The 22,624-nt window shown below is 35.1% G+C and overlaps 2 protein-coding genes and 1 long non-coding RNA gene across 3 annotated transcripts in view; 2 read left to right on the top strand and 1 right to left on the bottom strand.

Moving 5' to 3' along the window:
- The window catches only part of LOC118746905, a 56,053-nt gene that overhangs the window by 26,129 nt on the left and 7,300 nt on the right, over positions 1 to 22,624 (top strand). The window lies entirely within an intron of this gene.
- LOC118746904 (cuticle protein 7-like) lies at positions 7,413 to 7,936 on the bottom strand. Its single transcript, XM_036480885.1, has 2 exons — positions 7,657 to 7,936; positions 7,413 to 7,591 (listed from the first exon to the last, which is right to left on the bottom strand). Exons 1-2 carry the CDS (start codon positions 7,934 to 7,936, stop codon positions 7,413 to 7,415), a joined length of 459 nt encoding a protein of 152 aa, XP_036336778.1.
- LOC118746903 (cuticle protein 8-like) lies at positions 9,795 to 10,345 on the top strand. Its single transcript, XM_036480884.1, has 2 exons — positions 9,795 to 10,068; positions 10,137 to 10,345. The coding sequence occupies exons 1-2, from the start codon at positions 9,795 to 9,797 to the stop codon at positions 10,343 to 10,345; spliced, it is 483 nt and encodes a 160-aa protein (XP_036336777.1).

The raw sequence follows: 22,624 nt of genomic DNA, 5'->3' as shown, positions 1-22,624 counted from the left end.
GTTGGGTAATGATGTGTTATGAATATTAAACTTATCAATCATAAAGTTCAATGAATTTAAAAAGCTCTCCAATGGGAATTATTTAAATTTGAATAGTCAATAAATGACTTTTAAACGGCGAAATAGCGTGTATGTACCATGTATTAAATTTGGAACTTAAAAAATTCACTATTTTCGAAGTACACGAAGCTTGGTTCCAAAATTTTCTTTTCTTTTAGAAAACACCAAGTATACGCTGCCAATTACAAAATAAAGAAATCCAGCAAAAGTTCATAATTAAAAAAAAAATAAAAAATTAAAAAAATATTTTTTTTTCGATTTTGTTATCGATATTTTTATCGATTTTGTTATCGATGTTTTTTCGATTTTATTATCGGTATTGCTATCGATTTTTAGTCGATGATGTTATCGATATTTTTATCGATTTTCTATCGATATTGGTATCGATATCTTTATCGGTTTTTATCGGTTTTGACGGGTGCTACTATCGATTTTATTATCGATAGAGTAAAAAGAGATAAATATAAAGATAGAGGAAAACAGAATAACGTTAATGTAATTAGAACGAACTGGCTAGAGGTAGGGATCTACATAGATAGAAAAAAGACAAAAAATATAGCCTTAAGCAAAAGCAGATGTGTATGTATGTACCTATGTACATTGGTTATGTGACAACGTAACGTAAGCTTCACTTCTACATTGTGGCCCAGGCGCACTTACTTTTTTATATTTGGAAAGATAATTTTCACTATTAGAATAACTAAATTTGTTGTTGATATCTACGTTGAATTCGGGGTAGTAAAGCTATTCACAAAGATCAAAATCTAAAACTTCAAGCAATAACCGAGAGCTGTCTGTTCAGTTTTTTTTATAACTTTATTCAAATGCAGTCATTGGACAACTCATTGGAAAACTCTCCCCAATTAATTCTTAGAAATATAACATCAAATAACCTAATAAATGACCAAAAAAAGAGCTAAGTCGGCAAGAGAAAAAGTGTTTAAATCCAGATTTGTGGAGGCCCCCCAAATATGTGGGAGCCCCGTGGTTTTCGCCATGGTCACTCCACCATAAATCCGGCCCTGGTGCTGCCGATGGAAAACGTAGCAGATAAATAAGTTTGTGGCCGCCAAAATGAGAATGATATAAACATGGATTAGCTAAAATGTTATAGGAAATGCTGTAAAATCTGGGTATAACGCTAAGAACGAAGTTAATGGAAATACTTTACAAATCCAGCCAAAGCGATCATTCAACCCGCCGTACAATTTTTACCACGTACAATATTAATAAGCACCTTTTTGCATTGATTCAAGCGAATATTCACACCTAAGCAACACCTTATCATTTAAATCAATGAAAATGGAGAAAAAGCAATCATATTTTTTCATATGACAGGCACAGCAAGGCGCCCAAGTACGCATACATATTTGTGTATTCCACGCACTGTCAGTGCCGCAGTTATTGCAGCACGATAACAACTCAATTTAGTCGGTAGTATATACATATGTACATAGGTGGACGCCCATGAGCACATACAAAATTATACATACATACTTACATATATACACACATGCAGCTGCAACGAATCGCACAAACTTTAGTTGAATTAAGCGGTTTGCAAATTTAATTTATGTAACAAACAAACAAAATGCAAAAATGTATTGAGCCGCCTAACCGACTGATAAAATTAATTGAAAATTCAAAAATGGTAAAAAAGTAAAAAAATAAAACGAACTCATCATGCCGCTAAGCGCCACCAGCGCAATACAATACAGCAACGCCTCCGCCACACCAATCTAGCAATCATTTTAGCTACCGATTTGCTGACGCTTATCGACCATATCAACAACAACATCAGCAACAATCACTTGCGCGTACGTGTACTACTAACACGCCAGTATATCGCCTTTATAGACATTCATCGATGGCTTGCTCGTTTATTATTTATGCTTGTAATCATTACCACAACTCGACTGCATAAATGCCGATCTTATCTGGCCGATACTTACTGGCAGCGTTGATCGCCTCGTATATTTGAAAAAGTGTACGAGTATGTACTACATTGTCCAACAATGAATTACGCGTTCATAAGTGTTGCCTCATTTGCATTCAGGAGCGCGCACAGTGTGATGAGACTTAAATGTTTTTTTTTGTGTGTGTTAAATAATGGCTTGAAATATTCTGGGAGAACAATTAAAAACAAATATTATTTTCTTGACCTCATGGTACGTTCGTACACATTTATAAAAAAATTTAGTTAAATTTTTTTTCAAATAATTCGTGCATATATACATATATTTTTTTAGCACATGAAAGAGATAATTTATTAACTCGGCCATCACCATCTGTCATCGACGATCAACCGCGCATAGCTGTGTTCAGTTCAAAAAGTTTGGTATAATTAGACAGGTCATTATTTTTTCATTAGAATGGCAGACTGGCCTACAGACATAATTTGTCAGCGACCTGTCCTATGCTGTAAAGAATGACATTTGTTAGCATTAAAATTTCTTCGTTGTGCCAAGAAAAAAGCGTAAGGACTTAATTTTTTTACTTATCAGACTTGTTTCTTTCATTACCATTCACATGACTTGTCCAGAACAGCTATTTTTGCACAGTATTTTTTTGGCGTGGTATAGGTAACGCCATTTAGCACTTTACTTTTTAAATTTTTTTAAAACGTGAACTCTCTAATTGCCTCGGGTAATGTATGCTTTTTCGAGGGGATTTTTCCTTCTTACCGGTCCAGGGATAACACCTGTGGACACTTGACAAAACGACATAACTAGAGTTAAGGCATTTTCCATTTGAACAATATTAGTCGTAGGTGTAGTTTTAGATGCTCTGTTAATACAAGCCTAATACAAATTTAAATTGTTTGTTGTCAAACTTCTACAAAAATAATGCAAGCCATACATTTTTTGAGTCATTGAAAACGAAATCACCCTTTTGGAAATTTCAAGCCGCGAGAACTGATTTCTAAGCTGGGTTAGTTTGGAATTTATGGAGGGTACACCTCCCCACAGCGCAGTATAAATAGATCAATTGTAATACCATATGCGATTAACATTTCCTTTCAATATTAGAAAGCTAAGACAAAACAAAACAAAGATGCGTAAAAATAAAGGCAAAAGTGAAGACCAACGCAAATTTAAACACTTTACTTATATAAAAGAAAAGGTGAAGGGGAGTATGAAGAAGAAGAAAATGATAAACATAAAAGTAAAAACAAAGATGAATATAAAGAAAAAGATAAGGATGAGGATACCGATAAAAGTAAAGATAAAGATAGAGCGAGAACGATTAAAATAAAGGTAATTATAGAGAAAAGGATATAGATAGAGACACATGGACTCAATCTGGGAAATACTTTGGGATTTTAGAGATTTTCGGGATTCTCGGGACTTATCGATATAATAATCGATATTTTTATTAGTTTTGTTGTCGATATTTTTATTGAATTTGTCATCGATTTTGTAATCGATATTTTTAGCAATTATGTTATTGATATTATTATTGGTTTTGTTGTTGATATTGTTACCGATATTTTTATCGATGTCGTTATCGATTTTGCTATCGATTATTTATCGATTTTGTTTATGATCATTTATCCATTTTGTTATAAATTTTTTTATCGATTTTGTTATCGATATTGTTATCGGTATTTTTATCGATTTGCTAATCGATTTTGTTATCGATATTTTTATCAATTTCGTTATCGATTATTTATCGATTTTGTTTTAGATATTTTTATTCATTTTATTATCGATATTTTTTTTCGATTTTGCTATCGATATTATCCATTTTGCCGTCGAATTTCTCATCGATTTTGCTATCGATATTTTTATCGGTTTTGTTATCGATATTTTGTTGGATTTTACTATCGATTTTGTTATCATTGTTTCATAGGACGAAAGTTGTATCAGAGCTCATTGTAGTTGTTCTGATCTCAAACAAACTGTGAAAAGATGGCCACTGATATACGTAGCTTGTCCTTTCCCGGAAAAGTACGGATCATAGTACCTTTAATTGGATCAGCAATTAACCAGCAGGCTCCTATGAGCAGAACAATTCGTTAGTGCTGAGTTACCTCGTTGAAAATGTAACGGAATTCAGTAACGGATTTTGCGGTGTTTAACTTGAACTTGTATTGACATGCCCTTCTAAGAAGGGAAATATGCTCCATTCTGGCTCTTTTTTAGAAGATTTTTTTAAGCTTATAAAGAAGGTTACCCACAACTCAAAATTCTAAGACTTTTTTGACTCTTAAATGAGTCCGAATACTTATTTAAATGATTCCGAATACTTATTTAAATGAGTCCGAATACTTATAGGGTGTAACCAATTTTATCAACCTGAATAAATTTTGGAGCGAGGGGGGCTTCAGTTGACGAAAAATACATCATATATCTACGTACAAAGTAGTAGCAATTTTTGTGATTCTATGCATCTCAATGTTGATATTTGAACACTGTGTATCATATTACTGCCTAAGGCAACAAAGCAATAAATTCATATTTTCGTTTCTTGACGCGTGAAACAGTAGCCACCGTGGCCTGCAACTAAAACTGCATAACTGTAATGCGAGTATGACCGATACAAAGCTAAAAATTTAATAACTTATCGGTAAACTATGAATTTGCTTGCAGCTTTCAGTGTCTACATGAACTTGCATGTACACAGGCATAAATATAGACCTACATACATATCTGTAAATTTAGCATTTTTATGACAGTCACTCATCATTTTCCAGCTGTCAACTTTATTGAAGCTAAGCCGGTTTTGTGCTCGAAAATTTGTGAGATTTGCATAAAACTAAATAAAACTAGCTTAAATTTATTCGAAACCTACTAAATATTTTTTGCATTTATTTATTTTTTTTGTATTGCGCCTACTTTAATCTCAGCCGCAATCAATTAAAACTGGTTAACTGGTTAATGCCACCTGTCGCATAAATCTCCAATCAGAGCTTGATTGCGCGGGCTGTAGTTTGTTTGTTTGTTTGTCAGACTCACTCACTTTGTTGGGCGACACATTAGTTCATTCATTACGTTGAAATGCAATAATAATTCGCTGTGTTGGCGTTAATTAGTTAATTGTGCAGAGTGAAATAAAAAATATAAAAAATATAAAAAAGTGGAAAATGAAAGCAAAGAGTAAGAATGAAATAGATGGATGAAAATAAATGACAGGCTAAAAACAAAATGAAACTAATGGAAGTATGCAGAATAGGCTGGTTGATTTTAGTGAATAAAGTGGCAAGCACTTTTCTTTTAATTGATGCATATTTTATTACGAAACGATGAGTGATGTTGCGTGGGTTTGCACGTGAATTGAAACTGGAGTGATTTTATAAGCATCAGAAACTTAACGCCGCCCAATATGTAAATTAAGGGAATGCTTTTTATTTTGTAATTCATTGGTTGCGTTAACGCATCTTTCCGGAAATAGATAATAGTGTTTTTTTTTTATGTAACAGAAAAGTTCGGCGATGCGCTATCTATTTTGTGAATGGCAAACAAGTGTGGGTTTCTAAAAAAATTTCGAAAATACACTGCCGGCAAAAAGTATTGTGACAGCGAATTTTTCACAATATATGCATCAATTTCTATTATAATATTATTCCGCAAATTTTTTATAAGATTATGGTATGATAAAAATGTTCTACAACAAAACTCATGCAAATATAATTCTTAAACTTTGTAAAAACCTCGCGAAAATTCAGCAAATTTTCAACTTTTTACTCAGATTTTTTAGAATTGTTTTGAGTACGCAGATTTGTAGCCCAATCAATTCTATTATAAGAAAGTACAAGTTTTAAGTAGCTAGGAATTACCGTTGATTTTTTGCCATTTTTTTCACGCCAAAAATACTTTATATGGAAAAAGTGCAAAACACCTTCAACGAAAAAGAAAATCTCAAAAACTAATGTGATTTTTGACTAACTCCGAAGTTGCATTATTTTAATAGAATTTAATGAGCAACAAAACTGCATATTCAAGAAAATTCGAAAAAATCTGATTAAAAAGTTGAAAATTTCCATGAAAATTTATTGAATTTTCTCCAGTTTTCCACAAAGTTTAGAAATCATATTTTTAATTATTTATTTTATTTATTTATTTCACATGTATGTAAAGTAAGACATGAAGTCTTTTCAGTGTACGTATTTGAAAGTTCAGTTACAAAAATTCATTTCCAATTAAATATAAATACTTAACTTTAGATAGCATTAGCAAATATACAGGTAATATTCTTATACTATAGAAGAGGCAAAGAAAAAGAGGTGAAAGATTACTACCTAAACAGATTTGATTTTATATATTTTTTGTTGTAGAAAGAACCATATTATTATAAAAAATTACTTCGTATGGAAGAACATGAGTGAAACCGTCAAAAGCAAAAAAAAAAACTCAAAATTAACGGTATTTTGAAGGCACTACAAACTTGCGCTTTATTGTAACTGAATGAAATGACATGAATCTGCATCCAAAAAATTCTGAATAAAAAGTGTAAATTTTGGATAAACCTTTGTTAATTTTTTTTGTATCAAGTTGAAACTGTGATTTATAGCGTTTTTTTACAGAACTAACTATAAAAAAATTTCGTTAGCTTTTTTGTGGGATTTCTATAAAATATATAACTTGTAGTAAGCTACAAAAACCTAACTTGAAACTAGTTGAAAAGTAATGCAAGAGTAATGCCAGACGTAAACGGGAGATTGTTTCTTTTTAAAAAGTTTTTTTTTTTTAAATATCCACTTACAAATTTTACTTTGAATTCACTTTTTTTCTGCACTTCACAATTTTTTTTCGAATTCAGGCAAATAAAAGGAAAATGGACATTTGGAAGTTATGTCTGTCAGAGTTTGAATATGGGGCCATCTACGGCAGAATATGTAAACAAGTATGTAATGTAATAAAATAAATAAAAAAGAATAACAAAAAAAAAACCAAAAAATAGTGACCTTTAGTTGCTTCCTAATCAACTTTAAGTTAACTTATAGTTAGATAAATTTCCTGCGGGGTAACTATTTGATCTGTTTGTATTGTAGTATACAAGCAATGTCGCAACAAGGCTGGTCTAGTCAAAATTCGATTTTTACCATTCTGTGAAGAGTACAAAAAGAGTTTTTTTTGTACGCCTATGCTGACTTCCTCATATGTACAATGATTCGTGTGAAAAAGTAATAACACAAACGAATTTCTTTAACGTTTTTAACGTTTACTTCGCTATTAATAAAATTTATTAGATGTATAACAAATAAAATATGTACAAAAAAAAACAAAAATAAAAAAAAATATTTAGATTTAATTCATAAAAACATTATTTGTTTTTTTTTTTGGTGAATCGCAGATATAACAAATTCGTATAGATCTTTCATTTCATGCTGTTGTTTCTCTTCAACGTAACTACCAGGAATGTCCATGCCCGTAACCACCATCACCTTGATAACTGTCACCATGATGGTACACCTGAGGATGGTGAGCATGACCGATGCGCTTCACAACGGCATTGAAACCACTATGGCCATCAGCTGTGTATTCAACTACACGTTTAGTGCCATCAGCTTCATCCAGAGTGTAGCCGCCTAGCGAGAAGAGGATAAGGAGGTTATCTTCGCTTAAAAACCGTTTGAAAACAACGCCAACTCACCCTTAACATGATCGCCATCACGATGCTCCCACTGGCTCTTGTGATCACCGGTATGCGCGTCCTTTACACCATAATCAAATGAGTATTTGGGATAATGATGCGGTTCATGGTGTTCCTCGTGGTGGTCGTAGCCATGACTGTGTCCACCGTAACCGCCATCGTAGCCGCCATGGTGATGACTGTCGTGTTGTACCACATAGCTGGAGGCGTGACCATGTTCTGCCAGTGCTACTCCGAAGAGTGCTACAGCGATGATGGCGACAAATGAAAGAATTTGCATTTTTGTTGAATTTGAATTGAATATTTTTTATTTTTTTGTTTTTTTTTTTTTTGGATACTGGCTACTTAGTAGCTCTATTGAAGTTTAAAGTTGAACTGATACCAACTAGCTGTCAACAGTTTCTATTTATACTCTATTCTTAATGAAACTGATCTTTACAGTAAGCTACATATGTACGTATGTATGTAGATAGGTTCTGTTAGTGCAGATCAAAATTATTTTATAGCAGGAAATTCAAATGTATGCACTTTTTGAAAGTGTACCAATGTCTAAACAATCAAAATTCTGCTAAATTGTTTAACTCACTAATTGCTATTAAACTGAAATGAAAGCTCGATTTGAACTAAAACCAATGACTAAGAAGGTCGCCTAGCAAATTCCGCAGTCAACTAAGTGCAGAAGTTTATGAATACTAACTAAAGTACACATTCAACACCCAGCCCATTTTTTATTTTTTTTTTTTTTTGGCAGCAAATACCAACACGTGATTTATTGTTTCATTGATGAATGCTTTGTATTACATGCAGATGTATTAGGGCGGATCGATTTGTAGGGCCCCAAAAAAATTAACAGAGGCACATCGCGAGGCAGCTTCAATTTTTAAATAGCCTAAAATGATCAGCGTTGAAAATTGTTTATTTATAATTTTTATTTTATTTTACATATTAAACACAGTATGAAAATGATAAAGCACGGTGTGACATACAATATATCGATAAACAGTATTACCAACATGATATTAAAAAAAAGACCGTATACGTGTTTAAAAATTGAAACTTTAGAAATTGTGTACGTTTTTTTTCATTTACATTTCATATGTTTTTATCTTTTATGTTGAATTTTTGAATAAAAAAATAAATTATATTAAAATAAGAAAATTTTTTTTTGTAAAAAAATAAAATAAAAAATATTAAAAAATTGAAGTTGCATTATGAGAACGTCAAATTTCGTGCTGTCGATTTTCGAAAAAAGGCGTTACAATCCAAAAAAAGTACGTAAGCGCCCTCTGGCGGCCCTCAAAAGAAAAACGAATGCCAAAAATAGATTCGTCGACCTCAAAAACCCCCAGATACACATTTTGGCTAGTTTTTAATACAGCTGTTTCAGCAGGTAAGCCACTTTTGTGAAAAAAAACTAGATAGAAAAAATCGCTGGCTCGAAATTCATTTTAGATCTATGGTTACTTGGGCAAAAATGCTTGAAATTACCCAAATGACCATAATCGCGATTTGCCTTTGATGCAAACAATTTGACCCGCTCTAATATGTATGTGCATATTTTCGCACTTAAATTTAGCGATCAACACCATTTACATTCACATACATATTTTATTGGTGTTGTTGTTGTTGTTAGTAAAATTTTAATTATTCTTGCTTTAAGAGCTTTTGTTACATTGGGCAATGGTAGCTTGTCGCGGTTTTGGTAATTATGTTCATAACATTTATGTAGCTGAAATAATTTGGAGAATTTGGGCGAAGTACCTACTTATGCAAAATAAATTTGGATAGCATTTGCCGTTATTTTAGTTAACAAGTTTAATAAAAACCCAAAATACATACTTACATACGTTCGAAGCTTGCGTAATTAGCACATAAACAGAATTTTACTTCATATAGCTGTATTTAGGTTTGTCTTACAATAAAGCTCACAAGGTTTGTGTTGTTTAAGGTAAAATTTTTAATTATTTAAAATATATATTTTTTTGGCCCTACCTTTGCGCATTTTGCAACACAATATAGTATATAAAGAAACCACAATTAGCTAGTTGGTATCAGTGCCACTTCAACCTACAGTAGAGTTGCAAGCCATATTTTAGAAAGAAGAAAAAGCCCGTCTTTAAATAAATTAAAAATATAAAATGCATATCCTCTCCTGTATCGCCGTCATCGCTGTAGCGCTCTTTGGCGCAGTACATGCAGGACATGAGCATGCCTCCAGCTATGCCTCAGTAGTACAGGAAAACATTCCTCACCACGCGGGCCACGACGAGCACAGCCACGGCTATGAACACCGCGAGGAACACCATGAACCGCATCATTATCCCAAATACACATTCGAGTATGGTGTAAAGGACACACATACTGGCGATCACAAGAGCCAGTGGGAGCATCGTGATGGCGATCATGTTAAGGGTGAGTTAATTTATTTTCTATATATATATATATTTTAAATAATAAATGATATTAATATAACCCGCTAGGCGAATATACTCTGGATGAAGCTGATGGCACTAAACGCGTAGTTGAATATACAGCTGACGATCACAGTGGCTTCAATGCGGTTGTAAAGCGGATCGGCCATGCCCATCACCCTGAGGTGCATCACCATGGCGACAGCCATCATGGCGATAGTGGCTACGGGCATGGACATTCAGCCTCTAGTTACGTCGAAATCAAACAACATCACTAAGCTAATACAAAGAGAATGGAATGTTCACACGGGATTAATTTTTTAACCAAAGAAGTTTGTAAATTTATGTAATTCTTTAAAATAACATCTGCTTAGTTTTGGGCAAATTATTATCTATTAAAAAGAAAAAGTTTCTTTAAATAGTTGGGTTCTATTTATCCTGCGAATATTTGCTATTCCGTATTTTGGGTGTGATTTCAATTTAACTCCATTTAGAGCTGACGCATGTGGCTATGTTAAACCACATTTACCACCATATTCCACGAAGAACCTTCGAGAAGTTAGGACCATCCTCCTAGGTCTGCTACCAGTTGATATTCCATTCTGCTCTGAACTGTTGGCCAGTGGCTTAATCCTCTGCCTACCCAAATCCCTCATTTATATAAGCGATTAAAAAGCCTAAATCCAGTGTGACCAGATGATCGCAAAAAGTGATGATGAAAATCCGTTTTTAAAGAAGGTTAGAAAAAGCTATACGCCATTAAAATTGAAGTTAAAAAGAAATCACAATATTCATTCTTTAAAAAATCGATAAGTTTCCCAAAACCGATTTTCAGCAAATCTCTATGTTGAATTTCCTGTCAAAGTTAACCAACTTGGGCCTATCATCTCTGGGGAGCAAAGCTAATATAATTTGGGATCCTAGCTTGTATCTGTTCCTGGGTAATAGGTTTATGCCTCTGCCAATGCCTTCTCTCGTGAAGTTTAGTACAGTTCGCTTTCCTACCTGTTCTATGGTAAGGTGTAGGGGTTAGAGCTTGAAAATCAACTCCAACGCTGTCGTCGGACATGTGCGCGTTGCCGTCGTAGTGCATACACGCCAGACGTTAAAGCTTGGTCAGGGATTGCCTTACCGTGGCAAGCGTGGTTCTCGAGACCCAAGCCCCCGCCCTGTAAGTAACTATTGGGCTAACTATCATGCTATACATCCATCACAGGTTCTTGGGAGTACAGCGCCAAGTCTTCCCTGCCAGACGTTTACATACCATAAGTGCCCTCGTAGATTTGGAATCAAACTTGCGCTTTATTATACTCAAAATGTTTCTAAGAATTCTAATTAAAAACCCCGAAATTTTGACATAGTTTGTCTTATTATACGGGTGACAAAGGGGCTCGCTCATCTGCATAAACAGCCTTTATTTACGTTAATTCATGCATGCATTTTCCCCTTTCAAATGCGCATAAGCAGCCGAACAAAGGCACGAAATTTTTGGAAATTAACTCGGATCCTTGGAATTTTCGATGGCCACACTGGTAAAAACGGCCAGCTGTTGTCTTTTGTACAAGTAAGCAAACAAAGCAAGCGACTATGGTATCCGCGGTAGCCGAGTGGTAAGAGTTGCATGCTACAAGCCTGTAGGTGCCAGGTTCTGTCCTCGATTGGAGCGACTGCCAACAAATTTTTTGTTTTTATTTTTAGTTTATTTTTTTTATATTTGATTTGATTTATATATTTAATTTTACTTTATTTTATTCGCATTTATTTTATTTTCTATCACATTTTTCATTTTACCATTAGTTAATTTAAACTTTTCGAGTTTAATTTTATTAAAAAAGTCAACAAAAACTGAACGCAAACAATAAAAAATATATAACTAATAAATGAATGACTAAAAAAAAGTAAATGAACATTCTACTGGCCGTGAGACTCGAACCCACGACTTTGCGACTCGTTAATCCGCATTACTGACATCTGTCAAAGCACAATTTTAATCAGATCAATTAAGCCGTTAATCCGGATCAACGCTGGCGTCTGTCTATGCCTTTATTAGATAACGAGCTATATTTGCATACAAAAACAACAAACATTAAATAAACAAAAGGAAGCCAACTAAACCATGTTAAAATGTCGCCTCTCTACCCATTTATATTTCCGGTACTGTACACGCATTACTTACCACTCATTTACCCAAGAAAATTCCATATGCCCTGCAGATTTTCAGACATAAGTAAATAGATAAATTCTCAATGAACTTTGCAATAATTTGAGAGTCGAATACTTTATAGTTTCACTTTCGCATGCTCATTGTTTTTGTAAAGTTTTATATTTTTCCACTTTTATTTTCCCTTTTAAGTACCAACTGTTTGCGAAAACATCTGCTTTAAAAAAATTTGTTTTTTTGTTTTACAAAAAATTTATGTTTCCACTAACAAGTGAGCTGTACCCATAAACAAATAAAAACTATAGAGCTGGTATTTTTACGCAGCATTGTCTTCGAGCGTACACGCACAGATGCAATGCCGGAAATATTTGATAATATAAACGGCCACTTTAGTGTTTTTTATTATACTTTTCGTGTTTATTTTCTATTCAATCAACAAAAATTGGCATCTTCATCTTCAAGACATAAATATGTACATATGTGTGCGCAGGGTGTCTGTTTTCCAAAGCGCTTGCCGGCTGATGGTTTAGCTAATTTTTTGATATTTTTTTTTTTTTGGTATGAAAGTGCGTCTGCTTGTCATTTTTATTATTGATTTGTGTACAGTTGTGCGTGCGTAAGCTTTTAAATTTATGCGCTCGTAAATTTTTACTCTCGCTGAATTTTAATTGTTAGTTTTTGTTTTCTTCTCTACACACAATCACAAAGCTGAGGCATCATAAAGCCCGGCATCAGCAACATGTTGATAACAAACAGATATTTCGCAACAACACTCACACAGAAATGTATAATTAAATTTTTGATTCCATTATAATTATTACAAACTATTTTATAGGTCTATGGAGTATTAAAATAAGAGCACGTGTGGGATAATTTCGTGAACTAAATATTTGTTCATTATTACAACACAACTTACATGCATACATATGTACATACGAGTTTGGCTAAGTCAGCAGAATATTTGACACAGTTTGTTTCTCAGTGTTACATCATGTGAAATTTTATTTGATCTATTTCCCTTATTTTATTCTAACGCCAGCCCTTCCAAATGTTTATGAGAGTTTTAAAAGTTGAGGCTATTAACGGCTTTGAGTAATATGAGCAGATTGTAATGGCACAGCAACACGCAAAGTTTACGAGCAATTAGCGTAGAACTATCTTAATTGTCAATATTTATTTGAAGATCCTAGATTAAAGATGACATTGAATATTATGTCTAAAATTGATATTTATGAACTTTTTAAATAATTAAAAAATATTGAATTCCCGTATTCACAAGCATTATTTGCTGCTGTAATCCAACAATAAATAAGATACGGTTTTCTAAAGTCTTTATAATCATTAGACTGCATCACCAAAAAAAGTTGCGGTTTTTCCGCCGGGATTACAAAATTTATTATATTTTAAGACGTCCACCAAAATATTTCGGAAAAATATTAAGATTTAGGCGAGCTGGACCGATTTGAAAATGCCTCCAAAAATGAAGTTTTTATGAATAAAAATAGTTTCTTAAAGAACTTTTTGAAAAAAGTCCCCTCTAATAACCATGTTTCAGAAAATACATGTGCCCAGTTTAAGTATCGAATTTGTATATACATATATAGGAATGGCCCTCTCTCCATTCACCGTTCTTTTTTCGTATCAGTGATGGTACTTTAAGCGACTTAGCAAGAATCCTCGATGCTTTAAAACAATGTTGGCCTCTTCATAGGCGCGCGTGCCAAATTTGTTAAAAGCTTTCCGTACAATTTACATACGGCTGGCACAAAATAAAAGCTTTCGCTGGCCAACACAGCTTTCAAATCATACCAAATGCCTCTACAGGAGTCTTGCTAAGAACCCAAAATTCTCCAAATTTCTTCCTGGTATACGGATAGCTCAGTTTTGTACAATATCCAACAGTCTTTCAAAGTAGTCTTATTTTTGCCGCTTAAATTTATTCTTCACCTCGCTTCTATGCCTTTAAAATTCATTACTCCATTATGTGGGTTAAGATTTTCGTCAAACCATTAGAATTTTTGAATGAATCTATTTAGGCTGGTAATGGTGCATTTGGAGATTTCCATAAGATTTTGGATGGAAAAACTCCCGAATGCGTCATGCCTTATTCGTGCCAATGCTGGCACTCGCAAAAGATAATGTAGGATCGTTTCCTTACTTCCCTCAATATTACAACTACACAACTACAACATCCATAACTCAATTTAAAGACTTTTCAGAACTCTTGTGCAACATTTTCGACTTTCTGTTTGATTTTCTACAGCCGGCGGGTAATAAAACCGTTTGTCATTGAAATTTCTTACAACTACAAGCATACATGACACACTTTCAAGAGCTCTCGACCTGCATGTTCGCCCATCTATATCTCTATCTTTCCTCGATCTCTTTAAAAATTCTTCTGTCTTTGGTTTGCCAATAGTGCGGCCGTATGCTTCTCGCAGTTTTGCAGGTTTAAAGTTTTTCCAACGTGCATCAGCCGTATAAACGAATTGCAAATGCAGTTCCCTTTTTATGAGTTCGCGTGTATAGTTTTTTGTCCTTACTTCAGATTCCTCAAGAGATGATCCGGCCTTAGCCAACTCGTCAGTACACTCATTTCCGTGTATGTTGCTATGGCCGGTAACCCAGATGAGGGAGATGTCTTTTAACTCGGCCTTGGAGCTTAATGCACATTTGCTATCTCTGACTGTTTTGGACTTTGTTACCTGGGAGGTTAGTGCTAGAAGTGCCGCCTGGTTATCTGAAAAAATGTACGCTCTTCGCACGTCTACGGCGCTCCTCTATAATGCTTTACGGGCCCTTTCGATTCCTAGTACTATCGTTTGAAAGATGCTAGCAAAGTTCGGTAGTCGGAATGAGAGATACCCCTGCACCCATACCGCAGTCCATTTCGGACCCGTCAGTATAGATTTCAGTGGAACTCTACATGAATATCTTGCCTACTACTCCAATCCCGTCTAGAAGGAAACTTCACCTGAAAGTTTTTCTGTCGTAGCTGGTCTATAATCTGATTGTTTCGATAAGATTGCACCGAATACCAGCATGCTGCAGCTCCTTCCAGCAGCCTGACTAATTGATTATCTGTCGCACACACTGAGTGCTGCAGATTAGTCTGTAAACACCTCATCTGTGTCGGGGTCGGCATCGGCGATGTACACGCCTTTCAGCAACTGGCTCGCACCTTCGGCCTACTCAGTGTCGTCTTCGTAAGGAGCCTTGTCGCCTTGAAAGATATTCATCTTGGCCATGCGGATGCCAAAGCCAATTTTGTTAATTGCCTTTGATAGGGCCTCCATGGATTCTTCGCAAATGGCCAAGAGAAGAGGTCTGCTGGTTCTAATATTTGTTTGCTCAACTTTTATAAGTTGCCAGTCTGCTATACACGGTACGCGTTTGTTCTGAAGCTTTACGCAACCAGATACGCGCATATGGGCTCTGAGGGATGTTCCTAGCTGGAATCTGTCTTAGTTTAAGGTCGACGAATGTTTATATTATTTTAGCGACGACGCAGATCTGATAAGCCTGATTCCTCGAAAGAATCTAGAGGAATCAAACTCCGGATGAGTTAGATGAAGTAGCCTGTTTAAGCCACTTGCTCTCTTCGTGGATGGTGCTGTCGTTGGTGGAACGATTTCTCTTTTGAGATTCAGACTTTTGCTTTATGTCCGATGGCTTGGTGCTTGCCGATTGCTTCTCTTTCAAGGAGCTCTCTTGTTCCCCAACCACCTGCTTGTAGTATTCAGCCTCTATCAACTCAAGGCAGCTGCTTGGAGCCGAAATTCTGGCAATTTCGCGGCCAGACTTTCAATATACAAACGCTGACAATTCAGCCATTCAGACCGGGTATCTCAACACCTTGGCTTAGGTACTTGATTGTGCAGCTATCTCCACATGCTTTCCCATCAGGAGTATTGCTCCCGTGTTCATCATGATCTGGGAGCTACCTCAGGGAGCTTATCTTTACATGTGTATGTACGTAGATTTGTATGTTTTCTTTACTTCAACCTTCCAATCAGCGGTTAAATGACTTACTTTAGCAGTTAGCTAAGAGTTGAAAGCTGATGTGAGCTGCCCGAAGAGCATCAACAAAACAAGTGCATACGTATTGAAAAAATCAAAAGTAAAAAGCAACAAAAAAGCACAAACAACAGTGGGCTTAATAGCAATTACTTATTTCACTTGCCATTGCCTTATCAGTGCTTACAAATAAGTATGCGTAATTCTGATGAGCAAATATGCGTTATGCATATTTACATATATATTGGTATACATACATATGTACGAGTGTATGCATAGTTGTATTTATAAGTAAAAATAAACACGTATTATGTAAATATGTACACATGTAATACTCATCAGTTTTAATTTAAATATAAAATATTTTTTATGAGTAGTCGCATGTAAATATGTGCATATATATATTTGTATTTACTCATATATATTTAAAAATATTTTTTTTTTTTATACTTTAAATATTTGTTTTCATAACTTTATTAATCAATTCAATTGTTTAGCTCTTTACCATTAGCAATCTCTGGTTTTAATCTGCCACATTTTCAATGACCGGCCGGCGACAGATGATTTCAATTAAGTCATTTATACTTATGAATCTAACTATGCAAACATATGAATTTACACATATAAATTTTACCCACATTTGAGCGCCAGTTTTATTTTATTTCAATTCATATATGCATAGTTGTACGTATTTAGTTTGTTTTTTGGTCGACGCCAATATGACAATGAACTACTTCTTACATTTTTATTGTCTGCCTCACTTATACTTGTACACTTATCACTTATGGACTCGTATTTACATATTTACACACGAACTGGCGCATAAGTACGCACTTGAGCGAACGCTTATGGTAATATTTTTAAAGTATATGTTTTTTCGTAATTTGTTATTTGCTTTTTATAGAAATTGCAGCACATGCAAAGGAAAGTGGTCACTTTTCATAACTGGGTAATTGTACTCGCGTGAACTTTTTACAGTTGCACTCTAACGGCTTCACTGATCAATACTGGCAAATGTACAAAATGCTAACGCTAATAATTACCATAAAGTGAAGTGCATGTATGCGTTATGAATATTAATGTTAGAGCAAGCTTAAAATACGACATTTCCCATATTTTAATATAGAAAAGGTAGCATAGTCAAAAAAAGGGTTAGTAGCTTTTTGGTAGTGTTTTTAATTTGTGTTTGGTAGCTTTTTTTTAAGACAACTCAAGTGAAGTGGAAGAATTTTTTTTTTAAATACAACATCCGGCCAATTTAGTTATCAAAGACATAATAGAGAGTCCATTTCATTAAACGCAACTAAAATTATTCCACATTGGTTTAGTCCCTTAGACACTGATGGGCTGCAAGCTATGTATCTGAAGAGATTCCATTCTGAGGTCATTAATTCTATAAGATATTTTTAACTTTCCTTGAGCTCAGATAATCTTATGGTGAATTCGTTTCTACCAAAAAAAAAGTAAGTGTGCCTGGGACACACTGTAGAAGTGAAACTTACGTTACATAGTAACTTAAACGAGGGTTTATATTCAATACAATCTATCTGCAATTTTCAGAAACAATCCATAAATATCGATAACAAAATCGATAAATATCGACAACAAAATCGATAAATATCGAAAACAAAATCGATAAATATCGACAACAAAATCGATAACAAAATCGATAAAAAATCGATAAATTTCGATAACAAAATCAATAAGTATCGATAACAAAATCGATAAATATAGATAACAAGATCGATAAATATAGATAACAAAATCGCTAAATGTCGATAACAAGTTCGATAACAAAATAGATAAAAAATATTGCTAACCAAATAACTGAAAATATCGATTACAAAATCGATAACAAAGTCAATAAGTTCTGAAAATATCGATAGCAAAATTGATAACAACATCGATAAAAATTTCGATAACAAAGTCGATAAGAATAAGGATAACAAAACCGATAAAAATGTCGATTATTTTATCGATAAGTTTCGAGAATCCCGAAAATATCTAAAATCCCAAAGACGAAGACTGGTCATCTTTCGTTTTTTTCTGCCGGGGAGAAATAAAAAAATAAAAGGTGATGAGATTGACAATAATTCCAATTATGTTGGAAATAGGCGAAGATAAGAATTTTTTCATCACTGTGAGGCAAATGCATGTGTAATTTTAAGGTTAAATTACAGATAAAAGTAGCAGCAGCTCGAAAGCATCTACGACTATGCACATACAAATGTTGTACATGTAAACGTACATATAACGTCAGAATGTAATGGAATATTTGATATGAGGAGTGTTTGCCTTCACTCACCACCTCGGGAATTTCTTCAGGCGTATTGTACTTTTAGACGGAGGTTTGTACATATGTATATTTGTACTTATATATGTACATATGTAGGTAAATATAAATGAAATAAGATGCCATGAAAATGAAGAAAAAAAAAACAAACTTTTTTGCACCGTTTATTTTTTGCACCGACATACCGTGGCAAATGTGACGGAAAAAATAAACCCTCCCGGCTAGTAAGAAAATTAAGTTGGCAATTTAGCGTAGAAAAATAAGCTAAACTGATGACGTTTAATGATGTGCATTATGTTTGAAGATGCTGCTGTTGAGACTAAAGCAGAAGTAATAGCCACAGGCATCATAATACGACGACACATCGTTCAAATTTACGCACTAAACTTTTAAGCTAGAACTGCTAAAAGTCACTGCATCAGCTGGAGGGGTAAGGAGGGGGCGGAGGCAAATGCTACTTATTTTTGAACACATTTGCCCGAGGGCGGGACACATGCTCACCGCGCAACACATACATATGCGTACTTAGGTACATCTCATGCATGTGGCACGTAGACAAACAAGAGCGCCTAAGCTAACGCACACTAAACACAAGCACTTACCCATATTACGGACCATTGAATGTATGCACATTAGTGTGTTTTATAAGGTCTCTAAGTAGCTAAGTAGTCATTTGTGGGATCATGCGTGGTTGTACAGCACTTTTGCCAACGGTCCCTTGAGGAAAAGGTCATCTTATGTGCGACAAAAAATGTACTTGTACTCCAGTAAAGTGGTTTGATGTGTTTTGTTAGGCTTTTGTGCGTTTTCTTCGTACAGACCCAATACTCTTGTGTTCCTTAGTGAAAAAAATAAACAATTTTGCGTAGTTAAAACGTTTATTTGCTAAAAGATTTTGGACGACACTAAAGAGATTACACACAATAGCTGCTGGAGGGATATGGTGGTTGGAAATAGCTTTGGTGAGGGTAAGAAGATAATGGAAAGTTCGATGAACGCGCAAAAGTTTGCGAAAACTTAGTTCGCGAACAGATATGAAATTGTCGGTATATCAAGTATCTAGTGGTGGCAGGAGAGCAACTTAATCCTAATGCAAAACGTCAAGACTGTGGGACCACTTAAGTACATATGAGCTGTGATCGGTTGTGATTGTAACTCCAGATATTTTCATTGTAGATTTCCGACGTTAAAGCTCAGGGAGGAGACCTCCGCGACCCGTAGTACTTAAACTGATGGTAAGTCAAGAACCTCACCTGATCAGGGAGGGTCATTAGAGCATCTCCTTGATACCATTCCCTGGAAAAGTCTACATCGGGGCAAGGGTTGCATTACCCTCGCCGACTTTTTGGGAAGTCAACTGCCGACGCAGGCGATGATTTCATTCAAATTATTTAAGTCGCCAGAACCGGACAGCTGCAAATAGTTGGCTCCCATATACAAAGAAGGGGTTATGTCCACAGAGTTTGGAGGATCGTTAGGGTGGCTGTTTGTCCCGAAGGTCAGAAAGCGCTCTCATTTTTTACTTAAGGATTTCAAGCCAATCAGTCTGTCTACGTTTCTGTTGCGTAACTGAATAAGAACACGCGAGACTATCGCGGGGGTACTGCGCTGTTGACATCGCTCAGGCGTACTCATAGGATTACTTCCCAATTTGCCCTGTGCGTCCACTCGCAACGTACACTGGAGCCAAAAGCACAATGGTTTTTTCAACCAACTCATGGTTTGATTTTTTCGTGGTTAATAAGCCGATTGTAAGAAATGTGATTCAAGTTGAACATTTTAGAACAAACTCGTATGTATGGCAGTGGCTGAACGTGCAGGGGTGCTTATCGTTTGCTGCTTCCAGCAGTACAAACGCCGTCAGCGAGATACATCATTTTTATTTTTTTCTGTTTTTGGTTTTTCGTAATTACGAAAAAGCCTCTGAGAAGTGCAGAACCAAATAAAACGACGAAGAAAATTGATTCAAGTTGAACATTTGAAGGCAGATTTATCAAGCGGCTGTAGCTAAGTGTGCAGAGATGCTTGCTGTTATTTACTAAGTGATAATACACATTTTTGTTTTGTATTTCCGAATTATGAAAAAGCATCTGTGAAGTGCAGAACATAAGTGTATTCAAACGAAAAAATCGACAACCAAAAGTTTGGTTAATGTAAAGAAAAGTGTGATTAATATTACCAAATCAATGATGAAAAGATCAACCAAGGCATTGTTAATATTAACCAAAAATCACATTGAATCCTTTTCAGGCTTGAAGTTGGTAATATTAACAAATTTTTGGTTGATTTTTTTCATAGTGTGGAGTAATAAGCTTCTAATAATAAGTTCTAGCTGTCTGCTCTGAGTAACCAGGTAATTTAGGCCTGATTCTAGATCAACAGCTGTCGTGAAAAAGAAAGAAAGTATGGAAAAGGCATCGGTTGTTTTATCATTATGCAGTGGAACCATGGGAAGGATATGGGGATAGACCCAAAGATAGGCTCAAAGAGAGTTATTGACTCTACGGCACTACAGTTAGTTGAGCATAATTTGACGACCACAGGAACCTTACTGGACTTGGAGTCAAATGTTGCGTATTTTTGTAGCAGGAAAAAAGTGGTTGGGGAAGATTGCTTAGGCAAGTAACAGCTTCTCTTTCTACAACGTCTTTTTAACGAAGGTAAGTAAAGGGACACATGTGGCAACTAAACCCTTCAGGTCAATGGGCCTTCCGCTTTGCCTCGAAGTTTGCTTACCTGAAGGGCAAATGACGGAGATGGTACTCTTGCACAAAGTAGAGGCTTAACGGGAAAACAATCAATTTACGCTGGAAGCGTTTTTTTTTGTCGTTTGATAATGGACTTCGTTTTCGAATCATAACCGCGAACGCTTGGTGTACAGTCAGACAGGGGCACAGTGAGGGACGGTGTCTTCTCTTCCCTGTTATAGCTTTCTGCTATTAACTAAATTCTTCTCAAACTTAACAAGGAGAAGAGAGACATGGAAAAACTGGAAAGGCGCTTCAGTTACCCTTTCAAAAAGCAAAATATTTGTTATTAAATCTGGCTTCGTTTTTCCTAAAAATTTTTTCGATAAGAACTTCAATTTTAATGTTCCTTGTATGGAGCGTTGGAAAGACAGCGCTAGCTCAGGAAAAGATGGCTCGAGAATAACTTGCGCTGTTGAAGTGGAAGTCATTACTGCAACTCTCCGGAAGAGGAAGATGCAGAGGAACATCTTCGTTGAAGCCGTCATTCTTTCTGTATGGGCAGAAAAAGGTTTCTAGGCAAGCCTTCGCAGGTTCCACATAATTGAGGAACCCAAAGTCATTGCATTTACTTAAGCTCCTATACTCAACTGGGTGAATGTGACGTATTTTAATATAGAGTTGCTTTGCTTAAACACCACATATTTTGTGCTAAAATTTGTATACATACATTCAATACGAAATACCGAAGAGAAGGTTATGCTAGAACTTTACAAAAAAAAAATATGTAGAAATATGATAATCCAAAGAACGGCACACAAAAGTCAAAGCCACAATGCAATATATATATACATATTTTTCGAAAGTGTATTCCATTGTTGCCATCAACCAATAGCGGAAGTTTTTGAAAACTTTGCTGAATGGTTTACTTTGCGATGTCTCCTTTGCTTTTATAGATAGAACACATGCGGTAATAAGTTGAGTATTAGTTAAGTACGACGTAGTACATACTCCCAAAAATAAATACTTAGGTGTGCTTGAAAGGAACAAAATCGTACAGGGCTGCATGGATTGCGAGCTTTTAAACGTTTATGCGCAGGTATTTAGCTGCCAAGCCGGAAGCAGTTGACAATATCCTTAATGTGACAGTCACTTAGTTGAGTGGCCTTACAAAATGTTCGGATTAAAGATACAAAGCGAACGGCAAGAAAGTGAAAGAGAAATTTTTCAATGGAAAAAATGGTTGCTGACATATATGTATGTTTCTATCAAAATATGGTATTGCTTAGCTTCTGCTAATACAATCAACTATCTGTTAGTGTGCTTACTTATATATTACTCAGACAAGTAGATTATTATTAACCTATAAGAAGCCAGCTAAAGGACACATCCGACTAGA

This window comes from Rhagoletis pomonella, unplaced genomic scaffold (assembly GCF_013731165.1).
Source record: "Rhagoletis pomonella isolate Grant_MI unplaced genomic scaffold, Rhpom_1.0 Rhpom_scaffold_00011, whole genome shotgun sequence".
NCBI lineage: Eukaryota > Metazoa > Arthropoda > Insecta > Diptera > Tephritidae > Rhagoletis > Rhagoletis pomonella.
Note: the sequence above shows the minus strand (reverse complement) of the source record. Positions and strands in the feature narration are given on the sequence as shown.